The sequence below is a fragment of the Symphalangus syndactylus genome, chromosome 18 (genome assembly GCF_028878055.3).
Source record: "Symphalangus syndactylus isolate Jambi chromosome 18, NHGRI_mSymSyn1-v2.1_pri, whole genome shotgun sequence".
In the NCBI taxonomy this organism is placed as follows: Eukaryota; Metazoa; Chordata; class Mammalia; order Primates; family Hylobatidae; genus Symphalangus; species Symphalangus syndactylus.
Window position 1 is genome coordinate 68817064 of NC_072440.2, and position 27670 is coordinate 68844733.

Below are 27670 nucleotides of genomic sequence, written 5' to 3' on the forward strand. Positions count from 1 at the left end.
CCGCTGCCGGCCCCTGAGCGGCCGCCCCAAACCTGCCCGGGGCTCCTTCTCCCCTTCGGCCCCGATTCCCCTTTCCCACTAGGGCTCCCCTCTGATTACTGGCTCTCCTCACCCTAAGTCTGCAGCCACCAGGACCAGGGAGTTGGTGGGTTGCGGGGGTCCTCCTTCCTGCCCCTTGGCTCACCTCACCCCATCCACGCACCAGGAGCGGAGAGCCGGGAACTAAGAACAGTAGACCCAGAGAGGTGAGACAGGCCCCAAGCACCTGGGTCCTCAAGAAGAATCACCGTTTGCGTGCCAGGAGGCTCCAAGGTGGGGAAACTGAGGCTGAGAGAGAAGGACGTTGACCAAGGTCACAGGGCAGGGGCAGCAGGTAAGAGCTGGGTACACGTCTGGGGTAGGCTTCCTGCCCTGTCTGTGACTGACACCCTGCAGCTGACCTTGCTCCCCACAATGGGGCCCCAGTCCTGGACGCTTCCCAAGCCCCTACCTTTCAGCTTGCAGAAGAGGAGCCAAAGTATCTCATGGCCCCCATGGCAGTTCGGGACAGAGACATGGCCTGGTGCCTGTGGGGTCTGGTGTGAGGGCCTGCCAGTTCACATGGCTGCAGGTCAGACCTAATGTATGTGCAGGGCTTCCCCAGGCCCCAGGGCACGTGGGTACCCCAGAGCTGGGGTAGGGGCAAGTGCTTGAGGGAGCAGCCTGCGTGTGCATATGTCTGCTATCCATGAGGGCGTGTATGTGCCACTGGGCACGTGCACAGGTGTCTGTGACTCCATATGCAGAGGGACAAATGTCGGGAGTGTGTGGCCACCTGTGTGTGCCCAGGTTGTACGCTGGCAGATCGGGGGAGGTGTGCAGGCCCTGGGGCTGGGAGTGGTGTGGGCATAAGGTGCACAGATGTGCATAGGAGGGGTTGACCTTCTGGCCTGGCTGTGGCCCCATCTCTGGGTGCTCCCCTGAATCCCCCTATTGGGACCACCTCCCTGCCCCCTTTGGTCCAATCAGCTAAAGGTCCCAGCAGGAACGCTGATTGCACAGCCCTGCTCGGCCCTGCCCTGCCCTTCCCAAGCTGATTACACTTTTCTGCTTGTTTCTGTTTTTGTTACTGAATAATCACAGCCTTGTCTCAGGGTCTGGGGAGAAGGGGATCAGTGAGAGATGCTAGCCTCAGCCAAGCGGGGTTGGGCCAGCCTGGGCCCAGCACTTCCTGGGCCCTACTCTGGAGGGAGCTCCTAGGAACATCTGTAACCTGCAGAGGAGCCAGGAAGGACACCAGCTGTCTGTCTGTCTCCCCAGACCTCTCTGGGCTAGCTGGTTGCCCAATGGGACCTGGGCCTGGAAGTGAGAGAGGCCCCAGAAATGCTCCCATCCCAGTCCAAAGCTCTCCTTGCCCACCTGTCCCATCTTCTGACCTTCCGCCGCTAGAGCTGAATGCCTTGAGCTTCCCCAGTGTTTATGATGGAGCAGAGACTTGAGGAAGTAAGAACCCAGCACCAAGAGACAGGCAGACTGGGGCTTCTGCATCCACCATCTCCTCACCGTGGAACTACAGTCAGGTCCCTTAACCGGCCATGGCCTCAGTTTCCCCGCCTGTTAAGGTGGCAGTGCCACATCCCAGGCAGCGGTGAGGATGAAGTGACATAATGTAGGAAAGGTGCCAGGCATCACCTCCCTGAAACTCTTGGAAGTTTCCTATTAGCATGAACATCCCCCGCAAGGAATAGGAATTAATAATAGTTATAGCTTCGAGTATTGATTGAGAGAGCGAGCTGCAGTGGCAGCTCAGTCATTCCACGTTTACTAAGTGTCCAGGCTGTGCCAGCCCAGGCCTGTCAGTTCTAAATCAGAACCCCTGGGCCAAGGGAGAGTGGGCTAGAGCCTGCTGAGAGGCTGGCAGGAAACCCAGCTCCCAGTGACTCCCTGGGAGGCTGTGCAGAGCGTGTTGGTACTCGCCCTGTGAAGGCGAAGCTCCTGGCCTTGCTGTCCAGGTAGGTTTTTTTTTTTTTTTTTTTTTTTTTTTTGAGGTGGAGTCTTGCTCTGTTGCCCAGGCTGGATTGCAGTGGCATGATCTCGGCTCATTGCAAGCTCCGCCTCCCAGGTTCAAGTGATTCTCATGCCTCTGCCTCCCGAGTAGCTGGGACTACAGGCACATGCCATCACGCCCAGCTAATTTTTGTATTTTTCGTAGAGAACGTGTTGGCCAGGCTGGTCTCAAACTCCTGACCTCAAGTGATCCACCCGCCTTGGCCTCCTAAAGTGCTGGGATTACAGGCGTGGGGCACCGCTCCCAACCCATGGCGGTTTTTTTCTTTTTTGCAAGTCAAGGGAATTCCAGGGGTCAAGAGGAGGGTGGGCAAAAGCTCAGAAGTGTGAGAGGGCCTCGCTTAGCTCTGAAGGTCAGGTCTGCGTCTGGGTTCTCCAGATCTCCTACGCCTGGCACAGGACTGGAAAGGGCTAAGGTGGCTGGGGCTGGATGAACACCTGTCAAATGAATGAATGAGAGAATTAGTGAATGAACGACTGCCCGCTCACCCCCCCGCCCTTCAGCATTGCAGCCCCGTCCTCTCCTCTGTGCGTCACGGGGGAGCAGATGGCATGATCACAGGGTGTGAATTATGTCTGTCGCTCCCCCATCTGGGGAAGGTGCTGCTGCCATCACACTGCACTCCCTGGGGTGCCCACCGGGAGATGCCTGGGCCTCAGGTCCTCCCAAGAGGGGTTCTCCACAGGCCTTGCTAACTAATCATTGGGTCAGGAGGCTAGAGACACTGGGAGAGGTGACACACTGAAACCTGTGATTCCAGGGGTATTCCCCAAGTGGGAAGGAGACAAGGGGAGAGAGATGGGAACTGTCATGTCCAGAGGCCAGACTCTTCCCTCCCTGAGACTGGAGCCCACTCCTTTCAAGAGCAGCATAGTCCCTGCTCTCCTTGGCCAGAGACCTCTTGTCCAAGGCCAGCATCCTCTTGCCACATTCAGCACCAGGGAGAGCTCCCGGCAGAGCTCAGGGCCCAGCTGTGTAGAGTGAAGCTGTGGAGGGACCCACAAGAGCCCGCCAAGGCTATCAATGAACCCATTGTCCAGACGAGGAAATCAAAGTGAAGAGGGTGTAAGCATCAAGTTCAAGATCATGCTGAGACCAATAATTGCAGCCCTACCCAAGCCAGGGCTCCTGCTGGGGGAGAAGGTACTGGAGGAAGGGAGGTAGTGGTGGTAGGGAGGGGATGTCCAGGGAGGGCAGAGGCTGTGGCCTCTGCTCCTTGGCTGAGGAACAATATTGTTCCAAGAACCCACTGGGGACAGTGTCTGGAGGTGAATAAAATATTCACTGTCCGGGCAAACTCCTGAAGTCGACTAATGAATAATGGAATTTATAGACTCGAAGATGCAGACCGCGCTGAGAGGGGGTGCAGGCCAGAACCCAGAGGCCCCAACTGCTCAGATCTCTGCTCTTCTCTGGCCACCCCCCTCTGAACGCCCACACGCCCAGCTCCTGAAGGTGACAGGAGCAGAAAGGACAACAGGGAACAGAGTCCATGTGAAGGAAACAGAGTGAAGGGGACAGACCCTTGAATTTGTTGCTATTTGGGGGAAGGAACTTGGTGATGGGAAAAGGGCACTGGACTCGGAGTCCAGTGCAGCTGGGATGAAGCCTGACCCCTGCTACCAGCTCTATGCCTTGAGTATAGCCCCTGCCCTGGCCTCAGTTTGCGTCCCTGTAAAATGGAGTTGATGCTGCCACCACACAGCTTGCTGCAGGGATCTGCTGAGATGACAGTGCTTGGTGCTGCTGTCCCAGGCTGGACCTTCTGAGCCTCCCTCTCAGGCTCAGGGCCCAGCTGTGGAGGGTGAAGCTATGGAGGGGCCTAGGAGAGCTGGCCAAGGCTATCAATGAACCCATTGTCCAGACAAGGAAATCAAAGTGGAGAGGGTGTAAGCATCAAGTTCAAGGTCATGCCAGGACAGTATCCCCTGGCTGCACCGGGTCCAGCTAGAAGGGAGGGGAGACATGGTCCCCAGAGGAAAGAAGCTGCCAACCCTCAGGGCAGGGATGAGGTCAATAACTGCAAAATCCTGGCTCGCCCTGCCACACGTTCAAGTGCACGACCCTGTATCCCCCCGAAAGGTTCTGCTCCCGTTGGTCTGGGCTGGGAGCAGAACCTTGTTGGGGGGGGTGCAGGTATTCTTCTAAAACTCCTCTATGTGCTTCCAGGGTGCAGCCAGGGTTAGAACCAATGTTCCAGAGGGAAACTGAGTCTGGATAGGGGTGAGAGGAGCCTGCAGATGTCCCCCTTAGGAAATCACAGAGATCCTGTCCCTGGCGTCCTCTGGGCCTCCACCTATGCCCAGGGCCTGGCAGGGCTGCTGGCTGGGAGGCTGCCCCAGGGATCAGAACCTTCACAGATGGGAGGGGGACCATGGGTACTGCAGGCCTAGCCCTTGCTCCCGGCCCACTTCCTGAGTGACAGCTGTGGCAGCTGGCGGGAGACGAGGCGCGAGGCAGCTCCTAATTGCTCTGGGCTCCCAGATCCCTTCCTCAGTCTGTTGCCTCTGATGAGACTCTCAACCAACTTGCCTGGGGCAGCTGCTCCCTGAGAAGAGGCCCCAGCTCCCGTCAGCCCGGGCATTAGCCTAGGGTGATAGGTGGAGGAAAGTCACCTCTCCTTGCCAGGTCCTGGAGCAGGGCAAGGCTGGGACCCTGCAGTCCCCCAGGGCCCTGTCCCCCTCCTCTCTGCATCTCTCTGTGTCACATAAAGGGCTTGTGCATAAGCTTCCACTTCAACCAGGAGCTGTGCAGGTGTTGAAATAGAAAGACTTCAGGAGTTTGCGGGTAAATGAATATTTTATTCACCTCCAGACACTGTCCCCAGCAGGTTCTTGGAACAATATTGTCCCTCAGCAAGGAGCAGAGGCCATAGATTCTGCCCTCCCTGAATACGCACTTGCCACCACAGGTACCTCCCCTCCTCCTTCTTTCCCAGCAGGACCTGCGGCTCAGGTAGGGCTGTGATCAACAGTCCCAGGATGACCTTGAACTTGGTGCTTACACCCTCTCCACTTTGATTTCCTCCACTGGACAATGGGTTCATTAAAATATACAGGTGCTGCCAGGTCAGCTCTGTGGCCTTGCCTGGCACACCCTGCCCCCCAGGGGGCACAGGCATGGCTTCATTAAGGGATTCATCAAACCCCTGGGAATATCATTGGACCTCTGAGTTTTGGTGCCTCACCTGGGAATAAGGGCCCTGTTTCTCAGCATGAGTAAGAGATGAGAGACGCTGAGCCCAGGGCCCAGGACAGCACAAATATTCTGGCGTGGGCTGGTGATGTCGTGGACCAGAAGCCTTTAGCACACCTGCCTTGGGCTGAGCGTTCACGCTGTGGCTGCTTCCCCATCTCCAGCTGACTGGACCCTTCCTGCTGCGCTGCCCTGCCCTGCCCCTGTCCCTCTCTCTTTGTGGAAGCACTTCTAGGGCAGAGATGGAGAGCAGGAGACTGAACGTCTGGAATTCTTTCCCAAGAGGACCAAATGATTGATCTGGCTTCAGTTATCCAGTCCAACCCCGCCCCTTCCCTGTGCGTGACCTGCTGTCTTTGCCTGCCACATGTGGCCTGGGTGCAGCCTCTGTTTGCACACCTCCAGAGACAGGCAGCTCACCCCTCTGAAGGAAATGGCTAGTATTCATCAAGTCCCTGAGCTTGGCCTTTGTGCTCAAATATCTTTCCTGTTCTGAGACAAAACATTGGGGGCCCCTACAGGGGCACCTGCTCATCAACTGGGAGAGGGACAATACTAACCTGTGATACCACATCAGAGTGGAATCTCTCTCCACAGTGGGGGACACCCTGTGAGGTTGGCACCCTGAGCCTGTGGCAGCGAGAGGAGCAGGGGAAGGAGAGCAGGGGAAGTGGGGGCCACACCTTCAGATGACCACCTCCGTCCCTTGTCCCAGGGCTCAGCTGCTGAGAGTAGCCCAACGCTGAGAGTCTGGAACATGGAATAGATGAGTTTTGTCCCCAGGGAACATGAGGGAGGCCCAGACTGGAGGCATTTCCAGGGAGAGGCTGGGCTTGGGGAGCCCCTGCGCCCCCCTGCCATCAGCACGTCTATAGGGAACTGGGCTCCAATCCTGTGGAGTCCCTGATGTTGGGAACTGGGCTGGAGTAGGGTACGAGGGCCCCAGCAGATGGAGGGACTTCCTCCAGGGCTAAGCTAGGCCCACACCCCTGGCTGGCCCCCCACCCAAGGGTCCGAGGATGGGCCTTGAGGCCTGCAGTGCCCCATTTGTGTCGAGTCTAAGTGATGATAAAATCGACGGCAGTTTAATTGGTAATTTTAGTCCTGGACAGAGCAGTAACAGCGTTACTAATTGTATCGTTAGAGATTTGTGCTTTATGGCTGTGTAATTAGAGGAGCTGCAGGGGTCCGGGTGAGTTAGGGGGCTACGTGGGGCCAGGGGCAGCGAACAGGGGCGGGGACCCTTTCTGAGCTACAACTGGGTCATTGCTAAGACCTCCTGCTCTCCTGCTACTCTTGGGGCAGCTGGGTGAGGGAGGCTTGGCCAGGGGTCTACACACCACTCCTCCTAGACTCAGGGTCCCATCAGGTCAGGAGGAAGAGGGCCGTGAGAGCATTTCACACAGCGACAATGATGCTCACTGCCCAGGTCCCCACAGGCCAGAGTGGAGCGGCTCCCCCAGCCTAGTCCTTCCCTGTATCGTCACACACCTGTCCCCTGGGCTTTCTGGGGCTCACAGCGCTCTGTGCAGCCTGGCCCACGGCCACAGCCTGCACCGTTCCCCAAGCCCACACAGGCAGAACCGTAGCCCTGTCCCCTGGCACTGGTGGCCCCCAGGGCACTGGGTAACCACAGTGTGTCTTCATTTTAGAACAGGACAGGCTCTTAGGTCCTGTCCTCCAATCATTTCTCAGATGAGGAAACTGAGGCCCAAGAGGGAAGGGGACATCCTGTGTGCTCCACGCTGGTCCTAGATGTGTGTGTGACAGCCCTGTACACCAGTACACGGGTGTTCATTCGTGGAGGCAGCACCTGGGCTGACCATCTGGAGTGTGGAGAGCGGCTGAGGCAGCCTGGCCTCCACCCCAGGCTGCAGGGTGGACACTGGAGGTGCCTTGCTAGGGGGTGGGGAGGGTGGAGCATCCCTTGGATTGAGCTCTTAAAGGGCTAGACCTATTCCTGCACTCGGCAAATACTTGCTGGATGAACGAGTGAGAGGAAGCAAAAAAAGGGGGCGGAAGGGAGAGGAGGAGGACAGACAGACGGCAGAGGGCCTCTGTCACATGCTCGGCCCCTGGTCCTCTAGGCCCCTCCCACTGACCCTCCAACGTCTCCCTTTGGGCCCCTAAGCTACCACCAATCACTCTCCCAAACAGCACGGTCCCTTCCCAGTCCTCCAGTGGCTCCCACCCTATTCCAAGGAAGAGCTGAAGTCAGCAAAGTTGCCCCAGGACCCACACTGTCTCCGTCCTCCCCTCTCCACTCTCATTTCCTCCCCCAGCTCACCTGCTCTGCTGGCCTCACCTGGCAGGCACACTCCCACCCCAGGGCCCTTGCACTTGCTGTGCACTCTGCCAGGAATGCTCTCCTCCCAAATACAATCACTTTTTCAAATACAATCACTTTCTTTCCTTCCTTCCTTCCTTCCTTCCTTCCTTCCTTCCTTCCTTTCCCTCTTTCTTTCTCTTTCTTTCATTTTCTTTCTTTCTTCTCTCTCTTCCCTCCTTCCCTCCCTCCTTTCTTTCCTTTTTCCTTCCTTCCCTCCCTTCCTTCCTTCCTTCTTTCCTTTCTCTCTTTCTTTCTTTTTGTTTCTTTCTTTCTTTTTTCTTTCTTTCTCCTTTCTCTCTTTCTTTTTTCTTTCTTTCTTTTTCCTTTCTCTCTCTTTCTTTCTTCTTTCTTTCTTTTCTCTTTCTCTCTCTCTTTCTTTCTTCTTCTCTTTTTTTTCTCTTTTTTTTAGAGATGGTCTCACTCTGTCGCCCAGGCTGGAGTGAAGTGACACAATCATAGCTCACTGCGGTCTCTACCTCCTGGGCCTCAGCCTACCGAGTAGCTGGGACTACAGGCATGTGCCACGACACTCAGCTAATTTAAAAAAAATTTTTTATGGAGACAGAGTCTCGCTATGTTGCCCAGACTGGTCTCCAACTTCTGGCTGAAGCGATCCTCCTGCCTCGACCTCGCTAAGTGCTGGGATTACCGAATGGCAGCCACCACGCCCAGTCAAGATCTTTACTCAAAATTCACCTTCTCCCTGGGTCTTCTCTGGAGACCCTAGCTTTAAAAATAAGTAAAAGACAAACCTCACCCTTCTCCGGGTGACACCCCAGACTCCTTCCTTGCCTGGGGCTGGGTTTTGCTCACTGCTGCGTCCCTGGCTTTGGGGTACACAGTGGGTGCTCGTACTAGTTGTGGGATGGATGAAGAGCTAGAGGCTGCCTGCGGCAGTGGCCCTGGGAGGCAGGGCCAGGTGGGGGGCAGGTTTGCGGGTTTGGGGACAGGAGTGGTGGCTAAGATGCCCCTGGCTGTGAACCCTTTTCTTCCGGCTGCCCCAGCTCCCACCTGTCCCCCACCCATCCCCCTGGCAGCTCAGTCAGGAGACAGCGCCCCAGCAACCTACATTAGCACATTGCATGGCGAAGTGGGGGGGTTGGGGAGATAAAAATCTCTGTCCTCCTGCCAAATGCCACAGAGCCGCACCACCTCGAACCTTCCTGGCTGTAAATCTGACCTCCACTCCCCTTCAGCCAGGTCACCCTGTGGCCTCCAGCTGCTTCCTTCAGGCTCCTGCCATCTGTGGAAAGGGGGTGAAGTTGGGGCCCCAAGAAGACCCCTGTTCCCAGGCAGGTGTCTGTGCCTGACATCCCACAGAGGGGGTCGCACCCGAGCCCAGAAATACCCTGCCCAGCTGCCCGGCCCAGCCTCCTCGGCATGGCTAGGTGATGTATGGCCCGCTCGCCCTGCCAGGAAGCAACAGCAGATGGACGGGCAGTGCCTGGGTGGGCTCAGAGCCAGGAGCCTCGAGCAGGGGGTGGGGAGAGGCCTGGCTCTGGAGACAGCCGTTCCCGGAATGCCACCTCCCTGACCGAGGGCAGGACAGCAAGTGCGGGATGTTTTGGGCATGGCTCCCATGCTCTGGCCCTTGGCATAGGGAGTGCAGGGAGCTGGAGGTGGGGGGGTTCTTGCCCTGCGCAGTATCTCTCCAGGCCTCAGTTTCCTCATCTGTAAAATGGCATTGAAGCCCCATTGGGAGGCAGTGGAGGGTACGAACTGAGAGAATGCACTCAAAGCAGAGCCCTGAACCCAGCGCTGCAGGCCTGTCCCTAAATCCCCGCTTCCTCCTCCTGAATCTCCCCACCAGAGCCCTGGCCCCACCTTCCTTTCCTGGCCTTTGGGAGAATCCCACAGCCAGATGTGGATAGGACCTTGGAAAGCCAGTTCAGCCTCCCTCCGATTTTCCAGATGGGAAAACTGAGGCCTTGAGAGAGGAAGGACCTATCCAAGGTCAGGCGGGAGGGCTGGAGAGGCCCCTCGTGGTAGCTGCTACAGGAAGCTCGCTCCCCACCATGGAGACATGGTGGCGTGTGGCAGCTGCTTGGGCCACCCAGCAGGTGGGGAAGGACAGGCAGGACAGCGCTGGGCACAAGGAAGGGGGCTAGCGGTGCTGGTGCAGCTGCTGCGGCCGAGTCAGGATGCGCCAGACGCTTCCGTGGGCTCTGTCTGCATCCAAGGAGACCAGGACGCTGGGCGGACGGACGGTGTGTCCTTGCTAGCTGGGCCCGGAGGAAGGGTGGGGGAGCAGGGAGGGGGGTCATTCTGGGAACCAGGGCTGCCAGCGGGGCCAGGCGACATCTCCTGCTGTCTGCTCACCTGCCCTGCTCCCCAGAGGAACAGGGACCCCGCGTGGGCTCTCAATGTCTGTGGGCATGTGACACTGATGTGCACGAACAGGTCTGGGTGGATGTGGGCTGTTGGTACAGATGTGTGCATCTGTGGCTGGGTGACTGAGTGCCAGGGTGGATGTGCACACACAGGGGTCTGACACCCTGAGGACCTGGGGCCAGGGCAGATGCAGGTGGAAACATACATGTGGTGAGTGTGCACACATCACAGGCATCTAATGTGTGGTGTACATGCACCTGTTCCAGGTGCTCACTCCACACCCATCAGGCCCTGTGCAAGCTCAGCCTCAGTCAAAAGGAACAGGGGCTGGCCAGGCATAGAGGCTCATGCCTGTAATCCCAGCACTTTGGGAGGCCGAGGCGGGCAGATCACCTGAGGTCGGGAGTTTGAGACCAGCCTGACCGACACGGAGAAACCCCGTCTACTAAAAATACAAAAATTAGCCGGGCTTGGTGGCACATGCCTGTAATCCCAGCTACTCAAGAGACTGAGGCAGGAGAATCGCTTGAACCTGGGAGGCAGAGGTTGCGGTGAGTCAAGATCGAGCCATTGCACTCCAGCCTGGGCAACAAAAGCAAAACTCTGTCTCAAAGCCAAAAAACAGGAACAGGGGCAGCCTCCCATTGCCAGATGGGGAAACTGAGGGCAGCAGCCTGCCCAAGGCAGCCAGTTCCTGCCTGGTCAATTCAGGAGAATGACGCCTGCCCTGGCCTCCTGACAAGGTGGGGCTCAGATAAAAACATGTCCCGCCCTGGTAGGGGGCAGGGTTGACCCTGAAAACAGGCTCTGCAGCTGGTTATGGGCTGGGAAAATATCCTGAGGCGTGGGTCATGCTTTGTTCTTGTTCTTCTGAGCAGAGGCAGGACATGGGCTGTGGAATGGCAGGGATGGCAGGGCCTCTGCTCAGGTCCAGTGGCCAGGAGCTTTGCAGAGGGGTGTCCTACCTGGAAGGTCTCCTCTCCAAGCCTCAGTTTCCCCACCTGTAGAATGAAGCCCCTACTTCTCCCGGGCTCCTGCTGGGAAGTGCTGATGGGATCCCAGACACCACAGCCATGCCATGAAGCAGAAGTCTGGGGACCCAAGGTCATCTCAGGGGCAAGGCGATGGCCCCGACCACAACAGGCCATACCCCGCACAGGCTTCCCTGCCCACCTGCCAGTCTGGGAGGGGAGATGAGCCAGAGGGGATCCAAGGCGGGGAGGCAGGCCTTCCGGTTCAGTTAGTGAAGGGATTTGTCATTTTAATGATGTGATATTTCTTGCCTGGCTCCTGTCCATGGCTGTGCGAAGGGGACAGCTTCCTCCCTGAATGAGGAGTTGCTGGTGCTGGTAGGGGCGTCCTCAGGCTGCCAAGGCTCTACAGGCAGAGTGGGAAGGCGCCTGGACGTGGAGGTCCAACGGGCTGAGAGCTCTCACGGAGCATTGCCTCCTGCCCAGCTCTGTTTCTCTGCCCCTCATGACCTTTTGGGTGAATCCTTCCCCACCTCCGAGCTTCAGTTTCTCATCGTTAAAATGGGGCAAATGTGACCACCCCTGGCTTCTGGTACTGACTGCTGTTGGTTCCAGGCTTTCACGTCCCTCGTCTTTGCTGGCTTTTCCAGTATCCCCTGCACCAGGGCCTTCTGATCTGCTCCTGCATTTTTCTTTTCATTTCTTTCTTTCTTTCTACTTTTGAGACAGTCTCACTCTGTCGCCCAGGCTGGAGTGCAATAGCACGATCTTGGCTCACTGCAACCTCTGCCTCCTGGGTTCAAGCAAGTCTCCTGTCTCAGCCTCCCAAGTAGCTGGGATTACAGGTGCGTGCTACCACATCCGGCTAATTTTCGTTTTGTTTTGTTGAAATGGAGTCTCGCTCTGTCGCCCAGGCTGGAGTGCAGTGGCACAATCTCAACTCACTGCAACCTCTGCCTCCCGGGTTCAAGTGATTCTCCTGCCTTAGCCTCCTGAGTAGCTGGGATTACAGGCGTGTGCCACCATGCCCGACTAATTTTTGTATTTTTAGTAGATGGGGTTTCACCGTGTTGGTCAGGCTGGTCCCGAGCTCCTGCCCACCCTGGCCTCCCAAAATGTTGGGATTAGAGGCGTGAGCCACCACGCCCGGCCGTTTTTGTATTTTCAATAGAGATGAAGGTTTCACCATATTCGAGCGAGGCTGGTCTCGAACTCCTGACTTCAAGTCATCTGCTCGCCTCGGCCTCCCAAATTGTTGGGATTACAGGCATGAGCCACTGTGCCCTGCCTTCTTTTCTTTTTTTTGACACAGGGTCTCGCTCTGTCACCCAGCTTGGAGTGCAGTGTGGTGATCATGGCTCACTGCAGACTCAAACTCCTGGGCTCAAGTGATCCTCCTGTCTCAGCCTCCCAAAGTGCTGGGATTACAGGTGCACAGCACCATGCCTTGCCTGCTCCTGAATGCCAGCAGACCTTCAGCATGCCTCCTTCCCTGGCAGCAGCAGGGTCTTTTGGAAATGCCAACCTGGCCCAGCACCCTCCTGCCCTGGGGTGAGCCCAAACTGCCCTTGCTCCACATCTCAGCCTGCCCTGGCCCTTGCCCCCGTCCCAACTCCACCATCCTGAACTTGCCACTATTATGTAGACATGCCTTGCCCTTTCTCACATGGAGGTCTTTCTAGAAGCTGCTCCCTTTGCCCTGTGAAGACTCCTTGCCCTGGTCCCTTGAGTCAGCTCAGAGGCTTCCTCTGGCTTGCACAGTCATCCTCTGTTTGCCCTGTGACCACATTTGTCACATGGAGGGTGACGGGCTGGTTTCCTAGTCTGTTTTGCTCACTGCTTCATTCTAGCACATAGTAGGCCCTGGTGAATACGTGTTTGTTGAATGACTGAATGAGCAGCCGCAGACCTGCCCTGCTGACCCTGGTGTGCAGTATCCAGAGTGGAGGAGGCGGCCGCGGCGAGGGTGGCCCATCCATCAGCCTGGCGCTGCGCCTGACCAGATGGAGCCGAGCTCCTGGGGAGGGGGAAAGGAGGAAAAGATCCATCACCCAACGGTCGGACGGCGGGTGTGTGTGCGTGTCGCACCTGTGCCCCGCGGGATCCTCATCCATCATGCTGTCCCTGGGATGCTGGCCAGGGGCCAGCCGGCTCCTCAGGGTGGAACCTTTAGAAAACTGCTGCTCTCTGGTGCACAAGGGAAACTGAGGCCTGGAGAAGGGCCGCAGAGGTTAAAAGTGGGGGCTCAGAGTGATAGCTCTTGTGGGACTCACTAGTGTGACCCGGGTGAGCCTCAGGAGACCACATCCTCATCTGTAAGGACTGGGGATGCAGCAGTGCCCCCCACCAAGGGAGAGGAGGATGTGCAGAGGTGGGCATTGTGCGTGGCACGCAGACAGGGCTCAGGACAGGCTGGCCTGGCTTGAGGGTGTGACCCTGCCTGGCCCCTGCCTCTTGGGCTGGCAGGAGGAGGAGGCAGAGGCTTCAAGCAGTGGATTCAGGCGGGACTGCCTGATTGTCTGGGCCGTCATGGGGAAGGAGACTTTGACAGATGCTCCTCCTGGCCAGAGAGGCGTGGGGAGCGGGTGGCTGAGTGATGACCGGGCCCGCGGTGATTACAGCTCAGCTGGCCCAACCAGCTGGCCAGGGGGACATCAGGCACCGGACTCTCTCCCAGCCCCCACGCCCATTTGCTGGGAAGTCACCGCCTCCCTCTTCCTCCTTCTCTGCATTTTAATTATAAAAACAAGCCCTTTCCAAGCCATCATTTCACCTGAATTGCACAGCAGCCTGGAAGTGGGCTGAGTTTCTCAGGCACTGAGATGCTCGAGATGGGTAAACAGACACTCATTTATTCACTGAGTAGATATGTCCTGAGCACCTACTACGTGCCAGGTGCTGTGCTGGGCATGGTGCTGGGGATGGGGGCCAGACAAGCAGGCTTGGGCCACCTGCTCGCCCCGGGCACTCTGGAGGTTACAGGTGGCTCAGTCTGAGTTTTGCATCTGCATAGGCCTGCCAGATAAACGCAAATGTTACGGGACCTCATCCCTTCTGGTGGCTCAAGCTCCCTGGCGTTCTGGGTCCTCACTCTGTGCCAGGCGCTGTGCAAGCACTGTAAGTATATCATCTTACTTACTCATCCAAGGCAGACATCGGGGACCCTGTTTTCTAGCTGAGCAAACTGGAGCACAAAGGGGTGAAGTGTCTTGCTTGGTGCCCCCAGCTGGAGGAGGCAGAGCAGCATCTGCGCCCCAGACTTGGGTTCTTTCCTCCTCACCAGGGAGCACCGAGCCCAGTCCCACATCCCAGGTTCCTCCCCTGCCGTGAGGAGGGGAAGGCCAAGACCGGGACCACCCCCGCTTAGCCCATACCGAGCCCCCCTGGGCCTCCCACTGCTGAGCCCCTTCAGAGGGTCGTGGGCTGCACCCAGGCAATGAGAGGGGAGGGTCTCTTGTCCCACCCACTCTGAGTGGGGCGGGGCTGGGGGATTCTTCTCTGAGGTTGAGTTGCTGAATGAGCCAGGCACATGAGGAGGACAGGGTTCAAGTCCCAGCTCCGAGAAGTCAGTTGGCCTCCCTGAGCCTCAGTCTCCTCCTCTGTCTCACATGGGGATAATGGTAACTGCATGGGGCTATCATGGGGGTCTCTGGTGATGACTCCAGGTAAGGCCTAAGTGGGAGCCGCTGGCATTCACTGGGCCCTGGTGTGCCTAATGGTCGTGGCCCCCTCTGGGGACTGCTGTGAGGATTAGGGAGAGACCAAGTGTGCCGAGGCCCACTCAGGTCACTGCTGGTGTTCTTTTCATCCTCCCTAGGGCCTGGCCAGAGCAGGCATTCAGAAGACATTGTGGCCCCAACCCCACGCACACAGGATCAGTGCTGGGGTTGGGACGGGCCCCATTAGCCAAGCAGGTGGGTCCAGGAGGAGCTGGGAGGCTTGGAGAGGGGGCTGGGCTTAGCCTGTGCTGCCCTACCCAGTGGAGCTGAGCCGGTTCTAATGAAGTGGGCTAGCCGCAGGCCACATTGATTTCACATCTCCGTGGCCACTTCCCAGCTGGTAAATGTCACTGGAGAGTGCAGCTGTGGCACCTGGCATGGGTCCAGTAGTGAGTGGGGGCTGGCAGGCTGCCAGAGGGGCTGGGGATGCCCATGAAATGCTGATACCAGTCCAGGGTCTCCAGAGCCTCGACTCTCCCACCAATCCCTGAGGAGGGGCTGTGCCCGGCCAGCTGAAGCTGTCACCCCCCTGGGGACATCTGCAACCACCAGCCCCTCTCCTGCTGTCAACATACAACGGACTGATGCCCGTTGCTGGGAGGGTTGCCCCTTTCTTTATTGGGGGGGCCGTTTAGGGTGGTCTAGAGATGGGCCCAGCTGCCCAGGGCCCAGGAGTCAAGGTGCAGCCGTGTGAGGACCCCTCCTGGCCCACTGCCCTCCCAACCCTGAGCTGTCTCCTTTGATAACTGGCTCAGGACAAGCTAAGAGTAAACAGCCATAACCACGCAGTGGCAGGCCTTGTTTAATAAACTCTCCCTGCAGCCGGCACTGGCTCAGAACTGGTCCCTGTGATCTCATTCAACCCCACAGCGACCCTGTGGTGGATTCTGAATGCACTCCGTTGTTCAGGAGGGGAATGTGAGGCTGAGAGGCCAAGTCCTCAACTCTGAGCAGCACTGGGGGGCCCAGACACCCCCATCCCCAGTTCACCCACAGTCCTCATGGGACCCCTTCTCTGCCCCAGCTCCCCACCCCCATCTGCCCTGCACCTTTCTCCCCTTTGCCATCTCATGGGATGGTCAGGAGGTGGGGGGTGAGGGGAGGGTGGCAGGGTGGTCATGAGGTGGGGAGAGAGGGGAGGGTGGCGGGGTGGTCAGGAGGTGGTGGGAGGGGAGGGTGGCGGGGTGGTCAGGAGGTGGGGGGTGAGGGGAGGGTGGCGGGGTGGTCAGGAGGTGGGGGGAGGGGAGGGGAGGGTGGTGGGGTGGTCAGGAGGTGGGAGGGAGGGAAGGGGAGGGTGGTGAGGTGGTCAGGAGCTGGGGGCTGAGGGGGGTGGGGGGAGGGTAGCGGGGTGGTCAGGAGGTGGGGGTGAGGGGAGGGGAGGGTGGTGGGGTGGTCAGAAGGTGGGAGGGGAGGGGAGGGTGCTCCAGGGGCTGCTGCTTTTCCTCTGTCTCTCCTGGGGAGCTGGAGGGAGGGAGAGGGGGCTTTTATCCATGTCAGGTCTGGCCTCAGGGTAGGAGCTGGGCCTCCTGAAAGACTTGAGGCAGGGGCAGCCCATCTATAGGGGAGGGGTCCTGGGGAGGCTTTCACTCTTCACTGTTCTCTCCCCTGCCTTAAACTTCTGTCTTTCTAGAATCTTGATCTTGATCTCCAGGTCTGAGTCCTGAAAACCAAGGTTTGCGCAACCCACCCCACCCTAGACTCAGCATTTCCCAGGCACTCTCGAGCATCCTAAATTGCATCCATGTGCTCCAGCCTGGACAGGACCGAAGGTGGCTAATACCAGTCCTGTCACCAGAGAGTCAGGAGCGGCACGCTTGGGGCAAACACGCGGCAGCCACAAAGTCAGGCTCCCCTGTAACAATGGGGGAGAGACCTCGCAGGGCCCCTAAGCCCAGTGGAGGTCATCGTTGAGTATCCACAGCTCCTGGCCCCCTGGTTTCCCCCTCCCCATACATTCCCTGCCCTGAGGAGCTCCTGAGGGTGGGGTGTATCCCTGAGCCCTGCCTTGCGGGGTTCTCCACCCTACACACAGCATGCACTGGACACAGCAGGGAGGGGACTCTGGACTGGGGCTGGGAGCTGCCCCCACCGCCTTCTGAGGGGAAGAATCTGCCCCAGCTGGGAGCTGCTCTCCCATCTTGGCATTCCCAGGGGCCCTTCCTACGTGATGTGGGGAGCCCTGGCATCCCCAGCCGCTCTCCCCCTTCCATAGGAAAAGAGGAGGGAGGAGAGGAAAGCCGTATTAATAAAAGAATAGGATACTGCACTAACCCCACAGCATGTGTGGCTCAGAATAGCAATGCGCCTTCTCAAGGCAAACAGAACTCCCCAGGTGTTAATGCAAATTCACTCCAGTTAAGATGAAAGAGGGTTGTTTCCCCCTTTGCTAGTTAATATGAAGGACTTAATAGATTCAGCCTGAGAAACTCAGGAACTCGGGCTGGGAGCGGAAGGCTGGGGGGTGAGGAGGGGGAAGAATGCAGGCGTGGGCAAAGAAGGGAGGTCCCATGGGTTTCAGGGCAGAGCAACTGTCACAGCAGGTCCAGCCGACGCTGCGGCTCCTGCCATCCCCCTCTGCCACCCGGGCTGACAGGCACTGGGCCTGGTTGCTCAAGAGGAAAGCCCAGAGTGGCCGTGCCAACCCCCACCCTGGCGCCTGCTGCCTTTCACTTGAGCTCGGCAGCTGGCAGCACGGTGGCCCCTCCTGAATTTGTGCCAGAGGATCGTAGGTCCAAGAGAAAAGGAGGGATGTGGTGGGAGCTCTAACACAGGCCCCAGGCTGGGGTCCCTGCAGGGCACCTGGTTCCACTCCAGCTCCCGGCCATGGCCGTAGCCATAGCCACTCCTGTGGGATCCTGGGCCAGTCACTCCCATTTTGGCTCCTTGGAAGGTGAAGCTGGCTTGACATGGCCTTGCAGGACCTTGGGGGACCAGTCTGTGGAGTTGGAACCTAAGGCAGCCTTGAGTTCTGCTGGTCCAAACCTGACCTTCTATAGCCAAGGCACGGAAGCCCAGAGAGTGGAAGGGACTTACTCAAGGCCACACAGCAACAGGCGGAGAGCTGCAGGGGATCAGAGCCTACAGCCAGCTGGCCTGAAGCTCAGGCTGGACCCTTGCGCTGCCTTCTGCTGGGACAGACAAGGCCCCGTCCTCCCAGAGTGGAGCTCCTCTCCAGCCCCGGGCTCCAGGCTAATCTGCTCATCCCAGAGCACTTGACTTTCTCAGATATATTCCCTGGGAATTATCCTCTGCTGAAAATCCCCAGGGCTCGAGGAGGGCCCCTGCTGGGGAGGGTGGAGACACCATGCGCAGCTCGCCACAGCAGGGGTGTGCCAGGGTTCCTGGGGAGGCGCTGCCTGGCTCAGCTGGGGATAAAGGGAGACTTCAGAGATCCGGGGAGGACCGGCCTGAGGCTGGGCTGTCCCTGTCGGTCCACTCCACTCGTCCAAATTTAACTCCTCTCTCTCTCTCTCAGGGTAAATGGCACAGCAGGTGCCTGCCTGGGACACCTCAGCAGCCTTCTTTGCTTTGTTTACCGACTTAATTCCTTCAGATCAAAGGCTGCCCCTTCCTCCCTGAACAGGCAGACGGGGAATGACATTATTTATATTGGAAATGGGCAAGGCTCCACGGGACTTCTTCCTTATGCCTGATAAGAGAAAATTAGGTCACTCCTGTGCCTCCCTGGCGTCTGCAGTTGGGTTTTTACAGCCCAGGTACTCACAGGCTCAGGGAAGAGCTCATGTGCACAGTGTGGCCCACCTGGTTCTCTCCCACCCTGAGCCTCCAGTCAATTATTGACCTGAGCAGCGAGTATTAATGGGACAAAATGAGAACATCCTTCGCAGGCAGCTCCAACCAGGAGTTATCTATCATTTCCCGGGCTTTGCAGCTGGCACTGGGCAAACATGGGCTTGGACAAACAGACCAGCTGCAGGCTCATTAAGCTCAGGGTGCAGGTGGAGGGGATGGAGGCCACAGGGGAGCTGTGAGTGGGCCTGATCCCTCTGAGCTGTGACATCCCTTGAGTCACTATGGCTCTTTTCTCTGCTTCCTCCTGCCCTCTGCCCCCAAAAGAAGTATTCAGAAAAAAAGCCACCATGTACCGAGTGGTGATGCACATCTAGGCAAGGTGCTTGGAGCTTTCTGGGCATTCGTAATCCCCACAAAACCCTATAAAATTCCCATTTTACAGATGAAGAAACTGCAGTGCCCAGCAGACTTGGCAATTTACCTAGGCCCACATGGCTGGTCAGTGGCCGAGCAGGAGCCCAGGTTTGTCTGTGTTCTGAGGCAGGGAGGGCTCTTAGCCTCTCAACTGTGCCGTTTCCCCAGCTCCCCCTGCAGCTAATAGTAGAGATTTCACCTTTCTTCAGGCCAGCTGCATCTATTACTTGTAAGTTACGGTAACACTGCGACAGGTCCACGCCCCTTTTCTTAGAAACCTGAGTGCATTTTGTTCCTGTTCTTCACGTTATCCTGACAACATCCCCCGGGTACCCAGAGGCCTCACTGTCAACTGTCTTCACAGCGGGTGGAAGGTCTGGCCCTTGTCGGGAAGGAAGAGCCAGGTGCCCTCCACCTCTGCCCTGGGTGAGTGTGGCTTAGGGGAGGGGCGAGGTGCCTCTGGCTGCTCCAACTGCAGAGCCCTTCAGGAGAAGTTTTGATTTCAGCTCAGAGGCAAAATGCCAGGTGCTATTCTGGGGCCACCAACTTGGTGAGAAATGGGCATCAAGTGGAAACCAGGAGAGGACACGGCGGGGGTTCCTCTCCGAGTCAGCTCGAGTCCTTGCTGGGCAGATTAACGGCCCTGTAATTTTCCCCAGGTGCTCCCATCACGGCGCAGAGGTCCAGAGCCATCTCTCTGGAAGCGAGCTGCGGTCTCCCTACTGGAGCTGGGGCTGCGGCTAGGATCCTGCCGTAATGCAGTAATGACAGGCTGCCAGGGAGCCCCACACGGCCTGGCAGGGGAGGGGGAGAGGAGCCCTTGGCCTCTCTCTGCTGGAGATGACGCTGCCCGGGCTGTCTGAAAAGGAGACCGAGAACATGCGGGTGCCCGACTTTCTCTTCCCCAGACGGCTAAGAAATTGGATTAGATACAGTCACAGCAGTCTTCTTGCCAATACCTTCCCCCCAGAGTTTCACTGCCAACTCTTCATTATATGTGGGTGGCTCCTTATCCTCTCTGCCACATGAAGGCTTCTGGGGTAGGCAGCCCTGGGGAACAGCTGCCAGGCACTCCCCACTCAGGCGAGGATCAAAGGCAAAGAATGAAGTGCTAGCAGGGAGGCCAGAATGAGCCACTTGGGGCTCCGATGGGACTGGCGGCAAATGCCACAGTGAAGCACTGAGGTCTGGCCCCCGCTTTGCATTTACAGCAGGGTCACTACAGACTAGAAAAAACAGCAAAGAATTCAACTGATCTCCTCGATACCAAAATACCATTAGAATCAGTCATTGGAACTCTGGTATTAGTAATTCTAACTCTACTTAGTGGGGACCTCTGACCTCAGTGAGGTCACATTTACTATTTTGGTGGAGGGGGGTCAGGTTGTCTTTAATAGAAAGGTTAGGTAAAAATATTGCCTGGACGGCTTTAAATGACCAATATTTTTCAAAGTGCTTTCTTTGGCTTAGACTAAATAGGAAATCAAACTGCTTCCAATTACTAAAAATAACAATCTACATTTGAGAAATGAGTTTATATTATTCATCTAATAAAAAGTCTAATTAGTTACCATTCTTTTTTTGAGATGGTCTCACTCTGTCACTTATTTTTTTATTTTTATTTTTTTGAGACAGTCTTGCTGTTACCCAGGCTGGAGCGCAGTGACATGATCTTGGCTCACTACAGCCTCACACTCCCAGGTTTAAGTGATCTTCCCACCTCAGCCTCCCAAAAAGCTGGGCCTACAGGTGCAGCCACCACACCTGGCTAATTTTTAAATTTTTCTGTAGACATGGGGTCTCTCTGTGTGGCCCAGGTTGACCAATTCTATATATTCAAAGCTAACAACAAACTGTTAAAACTTTTCATATTCTTGCCGGGCATGGTGGCTCGCACCTATAATCCCAGCACTTTGGGAGGCCGAGGCAGGCAGACTGCTTGAGGTCAGGGGTTCGAGACCAGCCTGACCAATATGGTGAAACCCCGTCTCTACTAAAAATACAAAAATATAGCTGGGCGTGGTGTCGTGTGCCTGTAATCCCAGCTACTTGGGAGGCTGAGGCAGCAGAATCACTTGAACTGGGGAGGTAGAGGTTGCAGTGACCTGAGATCAGGCCACTGCACTCCAGCCTGGGTGACACAGTGAGACTTTGTCTCAAAAAAAAAAAAAAAAAAACTTTTCACATTCTTTAGTTTATCCACTTCAAACATCTTTCTAAAAAAAAAAAAACAAGTTATGTATAACTCAAACATTTTGGAAAGACCTTGTGTATTTTGATAGGCTGTTTTCCTCACCGGCTTGTGCAATGGAAACGTGAAGTATGTCCTGACAAGTGTGTCGAGTGGGTCCCTTAGAAGTCCTGGCAGCCACACTGTGCTGTCTGAATCTCCGACTGGGGCTGCAGTGCTTTGGGACAGAGTTATCCTATAGAAGTTTTGGTCTTAATAAAGGACTTTTGTTGCTTAAGAAAACAGAAGCAAAACCCAAACCATAAGCTCTGCAGTGGTGATTTCCAACTTCAAGTGCAAATGTCGCATAGCCCTGACAGTGGCTGCGCCTCATTTACTCTGCAGACAGTGCCTGGGCCCCAGGGGCTTTGCATGCACCCCCAGAGCCCGGAATACCGAAAGCAGAAATGTCTGGATCACCCAGCCCAGCTCCCTAGTTCTCTGGTCTGAAATCACGGATCGGCAGAGACCACAGAGAGGAAATTGAGTGCTGGGACGCCATGCAGGGCCCTAGCCACCACCCCAAGTGCCGCCAGGAAGAGGGAGGGAGTTCCCCGGCGAAGGTGTCATTAGGGGTGCTGTGGAAGGAGGTGATTCTTTTGCCACCAAAGACAAGGGGCCAGAGGTGAAGGCCTAAGCAGTGAGGGACAGCAGAGGGCTTGTTTCTCCACAGAACCGCAAGACGGCCCCACCACCCAGCCGCGTTCTTGACGCCTCAATGGCCTGAGCAACAGGCAAACTGAGGAAGCCCAAGGCAAGTATTTTCCAGCTTAGAATTTTTATTAAAACAATCATTTAAATTACAATCGTTCCCCAGAATAGAAAATAGCCTTCCATGGTCTGGCCCTGACAGGAGGCAGGACTTGGGCCCTACAGGAAGAAGTGACGTTTGACATCTTTGAAAATGGATGGCGCTTCCCTGAAAGCCCTGGAGGGGCTGGCTTGGGCCCAGGGTCACTGGGACAGGCTGTCTCCCTGCCAAGGCTGCTCCCTCCAGGGGCGGTGACGCCCCACCCTGTCAGTGAGGAACACTTAGACACTGCAGCTGGTTGTCAGTCTCTGGGCTTTTGAAAAAAACAAAAAAGAGAGGGAAAGAGAGAAACCTGTCCCCAAAATTACAAGACACAGCCACTCATGAAGTGTTATGTAATGCCACGGGGTGCTGTCTAGCAGGGCCTGGCAGGTACATGAATAACAGGGTGGACAACACAGGTCGGGGGGACTGCTGTGGCTGAGGTGGGGCCTTGATCAGGATGAACGAAGCCGTCTGTGCCGCACAGCTGCACACGGCTACCGGCCAACGGGGCAGCCTCGCGGACATCATGAGCTGGGCAGTGACCTCATGAATGGTCCCGGTGCCGTTGGGCTTCTGCCTGAGAGCCAGCAGAAGGGCTCGTAATGAAATCACCGTGGCCAGGATGCCGCTCTATGGGCTTGAGACTTCCTTGACAAGCTCCCAGGCCCTAAAATGCTCGCTTAAAAAGGACACAGTCTGGCCAAGCGCGGTGGCTCATGCCTGTAATCCTAGCACTTTGGGAGGCCAAGGTGGGCAGATCACCTGAGGTTGGGAGTTCGAGACCAGCCTGACCAACATGGAGAAACCCCGTCTCTACTAAAAATACAAAATTAGCCAGACGTGGAGGTGCGTGCCTGTAATCCCAGCTACTTGGGAGGCTGAGGCAGGAGAATTGCTTGAACCTGGGAGGCAGAGGTTGCAGTGAGCTGAGATCACGCCATTGCACTCCAGCCTAGGCAGCAAGAGCAAAAACTCCATCTCCCACCCACCCCCCCCAAAAAAAAAGGATGCAGTCATCCCAGCCACAGGAACCAGTCTCTGAAAACCAGGCATCTCTTTCTTTCTCCTGCTACTGGGGCTTGAGACGCTCCTGAGGCCCATCCTCCTCTCCACCTTCTCCATCTGTGGGGAGACACCTTGGTATTCCTGCCTCAAGGAGGGGGAAGTGCTCCTAGCTGAGCAACGTCCTGCAATTCCCAGCCTGCTCCCTGGAGCCCCAAGTGCTTCTGCCACAGCTCAAACCACCAGCCAGCTCCCTTGAGGCTGTGGCTTGGCACTTCCCAGACTTCAGAAGTACACACGGCAGTTAAAGAAGGAAACAAAGCCCTACAGCGTTTTTATAAACCACCATATGCTCCCGCCTGCAGCCATTGTTAAAGAACAAATCTACAGGTCAGGAGGAAAGTAACTCCCGGTGGAAATCCAGGGATGGGCTTCAAGACTGAGAAGAGACCAGGCATGGTGGCTCACGCCTATAATCCCAGAACTTTGGGAAGCCGGGGCGGGCGGATCACCTGAGGTCAGGAGTTCCAGACCAGTCTGGCTAACATGGTGAAACCCCATCTCTACTAAAAAAACAAAAATTAGCCAGGCTTGCTGGCACACGCCTGTAGTCCCAGCTACTCGGGAGGGTGAGGCAGGAGAATCTCTTGTACCTGGGAGGCAGAGGTTGCAGTGAGCTGAGATCGTGACACTGCACTCCAGCCTGGGTGACAGAGCGAGACTCCATCTCAAAAAAAAAAAAAAAAAAAAAAAACACAGGAAAAAAAAAAACTGAGGAGGCAGAGCCAGACCTCACCTTACACACGCCTGAAGCTTCCGCTCCTGGCTGGGTCACACTAGGAAGACACAGGGCCACAGCATCCACACTTATGCTCTAGGTCTGGAGTCCCACCCTGTAGACCCTAAGTGGCTGGGTGGCACCCAAGGCTGGTTTCCTTGGGGCAAGGTGACCCAAGAAGTTGCCGAGCAGCCCAACCCCATTCAGCTTGATAGTGGAAGAAGGCAGGATCTCTGTGCTCTGTGAGCTGCTAAGTTTCTCAAAACCAGATGGAATTGCCAGAGACCACCTCTGCTCTTCAAAAATCTCGAGGCCCCCATAGCCTCCATCTTTTATCTGATTAAGACAAATCACCTGCTTTGCATAACAGCCAAACCGGAAGGATCTCAAGGGCCCTGGCTGGCCACAGCAGCATCGGCCACGGAGAAAAGGGCAAGCAGGGGCTGGGTGCGGTGGCTCACGCCTATAATCCCAGGTGTGAGTTTGAGACCAGCCTAGCTAACATGGCAAAACCCCGTCCCTATGAAAAATACAAAACATTAGCCAAGTGTGGTGGTGCATGCCTGTAGTCCCAGTTACTTGGGAGGCTGAGGCAGGAGAATTGCTTGAACACAGGAGGTGGAGGTTGCAGTGAGCCGAGATTGTGCCACCACACTCCCACCTGGGTGACAGAGAGAGACTTCATCTCAAAAAAAAAAAGAAGAAAAAAAAAAAGAAAGGGCAAGAAGGTGGCCCCAGACCAAGGAGTGAGCCGTGGGGGTGGTTCTGTGGCCCTCTGTTGCCTGGCATGGAGGTGGGTCCTGTGACAGCCTAGGTGAGCGCCACCTGTGAGTGGACACCTGCACCGAGCCTGTGCTGGGAAGGGCACAAAGGACCCTGGCTGGCCCTCAGGGAACAGAAAATTCAGGGCCCGAAGAGGGACAAGGGCAAGAGCAAAGTGAGGCAGTGAGGCCTGGGTACAACAGTGGGTTGGGAAGTGGCCTGTGGCCACTGGCACGTGGCTGGGAGGGAAGGTGAAGCAGATGGGCCACGCAGACTGGGCCAGTGGAGCTCGGAGTCTGGGCCAGTGAGAAGCAGCACCTGTAGAGCCACAGGGCTTACGGATCCCTGGTCATAGCCGGGTTACGGGTGCTGACTACAGTACGACCAGGGAGTGCCCCAGCCCCACACAGGAAGGAGAGTCTATGGGCGTCGGGCAATGGGGAAGATGTGAGTGGCTCCTGCCTGCCTCTCAGACCCTGGTCTAGGGTGGCCGGAGGGGGACAGTGAGTGCCCTGTACCATCAGCTCCCGCACGGCACTACCCAGCCCCTCGGCTGGCAGTCAGCCTGCATCACAGCTTCTGCCTAAAGTCTCTCCCCAGCCACAGCTGCCCTGCCTATTCCCCACCAGCTGCCAGCCAGAGCACCACCTCGGGGTGCCTGGCGGGGACCCAGCACTTGCTCGTCACGAGCTCTGGGCAGGCTCCCTGATGATGAGAAGACGGCAGGCGTGCTGGGCCTGGGATCCGCCGGGCTGGGCTCCTTCGCTGCATGCCAGGTCCTCACACGTTGGGGAATGAATGTTCCGGAACCCTGGGCGGGGTGGGGATGATGGCACTGGCCTCTCAGGGCTTCAGTATATCACTCCCTACAATGACTTCCCAGGCTGGGCGGTGGAGGTCAGCTCTGGAGTGCAAGACACACATACACCAGAGTGCCTTGGTGGAAGGGAGTCAGGAATCCCACATTAGACAAAGGAAGACAAATACTTCTTAAAACAAAGACTCAGGTCAGATAACTAGAACACCATGAGAGAAATCTCTACAGGGTCGTAGTTCAAGGCAATTGCACATAAGAGGGGCTGGGCTCTTTACTCAGCTGGGGAAAGTTCTGGAGCTCCCACGAAATCCCCAGCCAGCTCCCTATGGATGGCTCTCTTGGTATCTGGTCCATCCCGTGGTCCCGGGAGCAGGAGAAGTGGCAGGTCCTGGGGTGGCTGGGTCACCTGCTAGAGCTCTTCAAAGAAGGCCACTCGGGACTTGGCACTCTGCAAGGTGAGCTGTAAGAAAGCAGAGAAGAAGTTGAGAGGGCATGAGACCTCCGCTCTATCACACAGGGTCCTGTCCTGCCACTTGGACTCACCTCAAAGGTGGTTGGGAGCAAAAGGGAAGGTTGTTCAAATAGACGCTCAAGAAGTTGGCTGTCAGTCCCAAATAAGCGGCCAGATTTGCCCAGTAATTCAAATTAGGAGGTGACAAATGAGGATGTGTAAGGGGAAGGCTGGTGGGCAGAGGCACGCCAGCAGGAAAAAGCCATCAGCATTGCCTCTTGACAGAGGACCGGAGATCCCTGCCTATTTTAATAGATTCTTACATTCCCATCTACCAAGGTCCCTGAGCCACCTCTGTGGTGTGCTGTCTGTGGCGGCGCCAGCTGAGGCTGCTCATCCCCTCCAGGCTTGGCAGGGCAAGCATCTTGGTCCTCATGCCCTGGCAACATGGCTGGGGTAAGGTGACGTGGCCTTAGGCAAGGCAGGCCTGTAGCAGATGAGGAAGAGTTTACTCCTTCTACTCCTGGTTTCCCAGGTGGTCCCGAAGCAAACTTGCTCATGATGTGGCAGCTGAGAAGGTGTTTCTCTCCATGAGCTGGAGGCAACAGCTTTCTCGGTGTGGCTGGTGCAGGCAGGGAGGGCTGGTGCACACAGGCGGCACTCTGCCCAGCAAATGTAAAGGACAGTCAGGGAGATGTGGAAGGGGATGGGGTGGATCAGGGACCGAGCTCTTGGCATGGTGAAGTTTGCAACCTCCTAAGCCCCTGACTCTGGGCCACTTCCCACCATCTCCCTGGACAGAAGCATCTGGAGCCAGCACTCTCCCTATTCCCTGCTCTCTGCTGACTCCTGAAATCAATGCCTTGGATGTGACTGTGTTCCATTTCCAGCTCCGGGACTTCCCACAGGAGTGCGGGGGTGGAGGGGAGGGAGTCCGTACCATTCATCTTCATATCCCTCAAATATCTGGCTTAGTGCTATGTGCCGATCAGGAGCTCAATGTTTGTTAAGCGACCAGGACGTGCGCTATGATGATAACTAAACTGAGGTGCGCGGGAGAGGCAAGAGCTCCACACGGGGCTGAGAAGGTCCGAGAGCTCACTCTCTGCCATCAGCAGCTCACTGTGGACACCCTTGACCTCTCTGAGCCTCTTTCCTCTGGAGGTTGCCATGGGGCAGGCAAGATGGTCTGGCCCATTCTCTCGACCCCTCGAATCTGCATGTGAAGAGTCCTCAGTACTACTGGCAGCTCCATAAAGGGCAGGGGAGGGAGACTCCAAATCGACCACTTCACCATCAGAAGACAGACAGCATTACTGTGCTCGGAATGAGACAGCTTGAGAGCGACTCTTTAAATCCTGCCAAATGTTTTGGCCTTGAAGTTCCCGACTACCAAGCGGAATGTGGGGAGGCAGCTCAGCTGCTTTCTTCAGCGGAACCAATTTCAGAGCCCTTTGGAAAGCCCGGTTCTGATGGGAATGGAGAGCGCTTTTTTGCCTAAATGGAACTCCCTCTAGAAGGCAGCGGCGTCAGGATGGGCTTCTCCCTAAATGTAATCAGAGGAGAAGGGCCAGGAGTTATGTGCCCTGTGATGATGGGAACCAGAATGGTCACTGGGGAAGAAAGGAGGAAGAGATTTAGCTGCCAGATAACTACTGGGGCAAAAATGGGAGAGGGTTTAAATGAAAGCATGTGAGCCCAGTGTCTCCGCTCAGGTTTCTGAAAAGAACAGCCACTTTGAGCCAGACACAGGCACAGTCAGCTGCCTGGTGCAAGGCCCAGCTGGGCCACTGACCAGCTGTGTGAACCTGGGCAGGTCACTTGCTCCCCTCTGGCCTCAGTTCCTCACCGTGAAGCGAGCATGATGGCAGCCCCTTCCTCGTGGGGTGACAGGCAGAGGAATTGGGAACCGCGTGTGATGCGCTCAGCACTGCGCCTGGCGCATGGTGGGAACTCGGCAGCTGTTATTGCTAATAGCAGCATCACGTTTCTCCCCTCCCCAGCCCTGGCTCCTCTCCTTCCAGCGGGGAGCAGAGTGCTCATTAGGAAGGGGTGCAGGCAACAGCAAGGTCACG

General features: G+C 56.6%; 1 protein-coding gene and 1 long non-coding RNA gene across 11 annotated transcripts in view; one reads left to right on the plus strand and one right to left on the minus strand.

The window, feature by feature from the left end:
* The first annotated feature begins 17 nt into the window (after positions 1-17).
* Positions 18-14875, plus strand: LOC134733630 (uncharacterized). Its single transcript, XR_010117285.1, has 3 exons — positions 18-373; positions 13887-13990; positions 14691-14875. It is a non-coding gene; the product is annotated as an uncharacterized lncRNA (long non-coding RNA).
* A 6875-nt stretch (positions 14876-21750) lies between these two features.
* NF2 (NF2, moesin-ezrin-radixin like (MERLIN) tumor suppressor) overlaps positions 21751-27670 on the minus strand; it is a 94427-nt gene continuing 88507 nt past the window's right edge. For 8 of the 10 annotated variants that reach the window (XM_063623644.1, XM_055253501.2, XM_055253511.2 and 5 more), the window contains one exon: positions 21751-25604. In XM_063623644.1, coding sequence (XP_063479714.1) covers positions 25554-25604 — 51 coding nt within the window. In that variant the 3' untranslated portion in view covers positions 21751-25553. The remainder of the gene's footprint in view (positions 25605-27670) is intronic. The other 2 variants (XM_055253502.2, XM_055253505.2) reach the window with 2 other exon arrangements.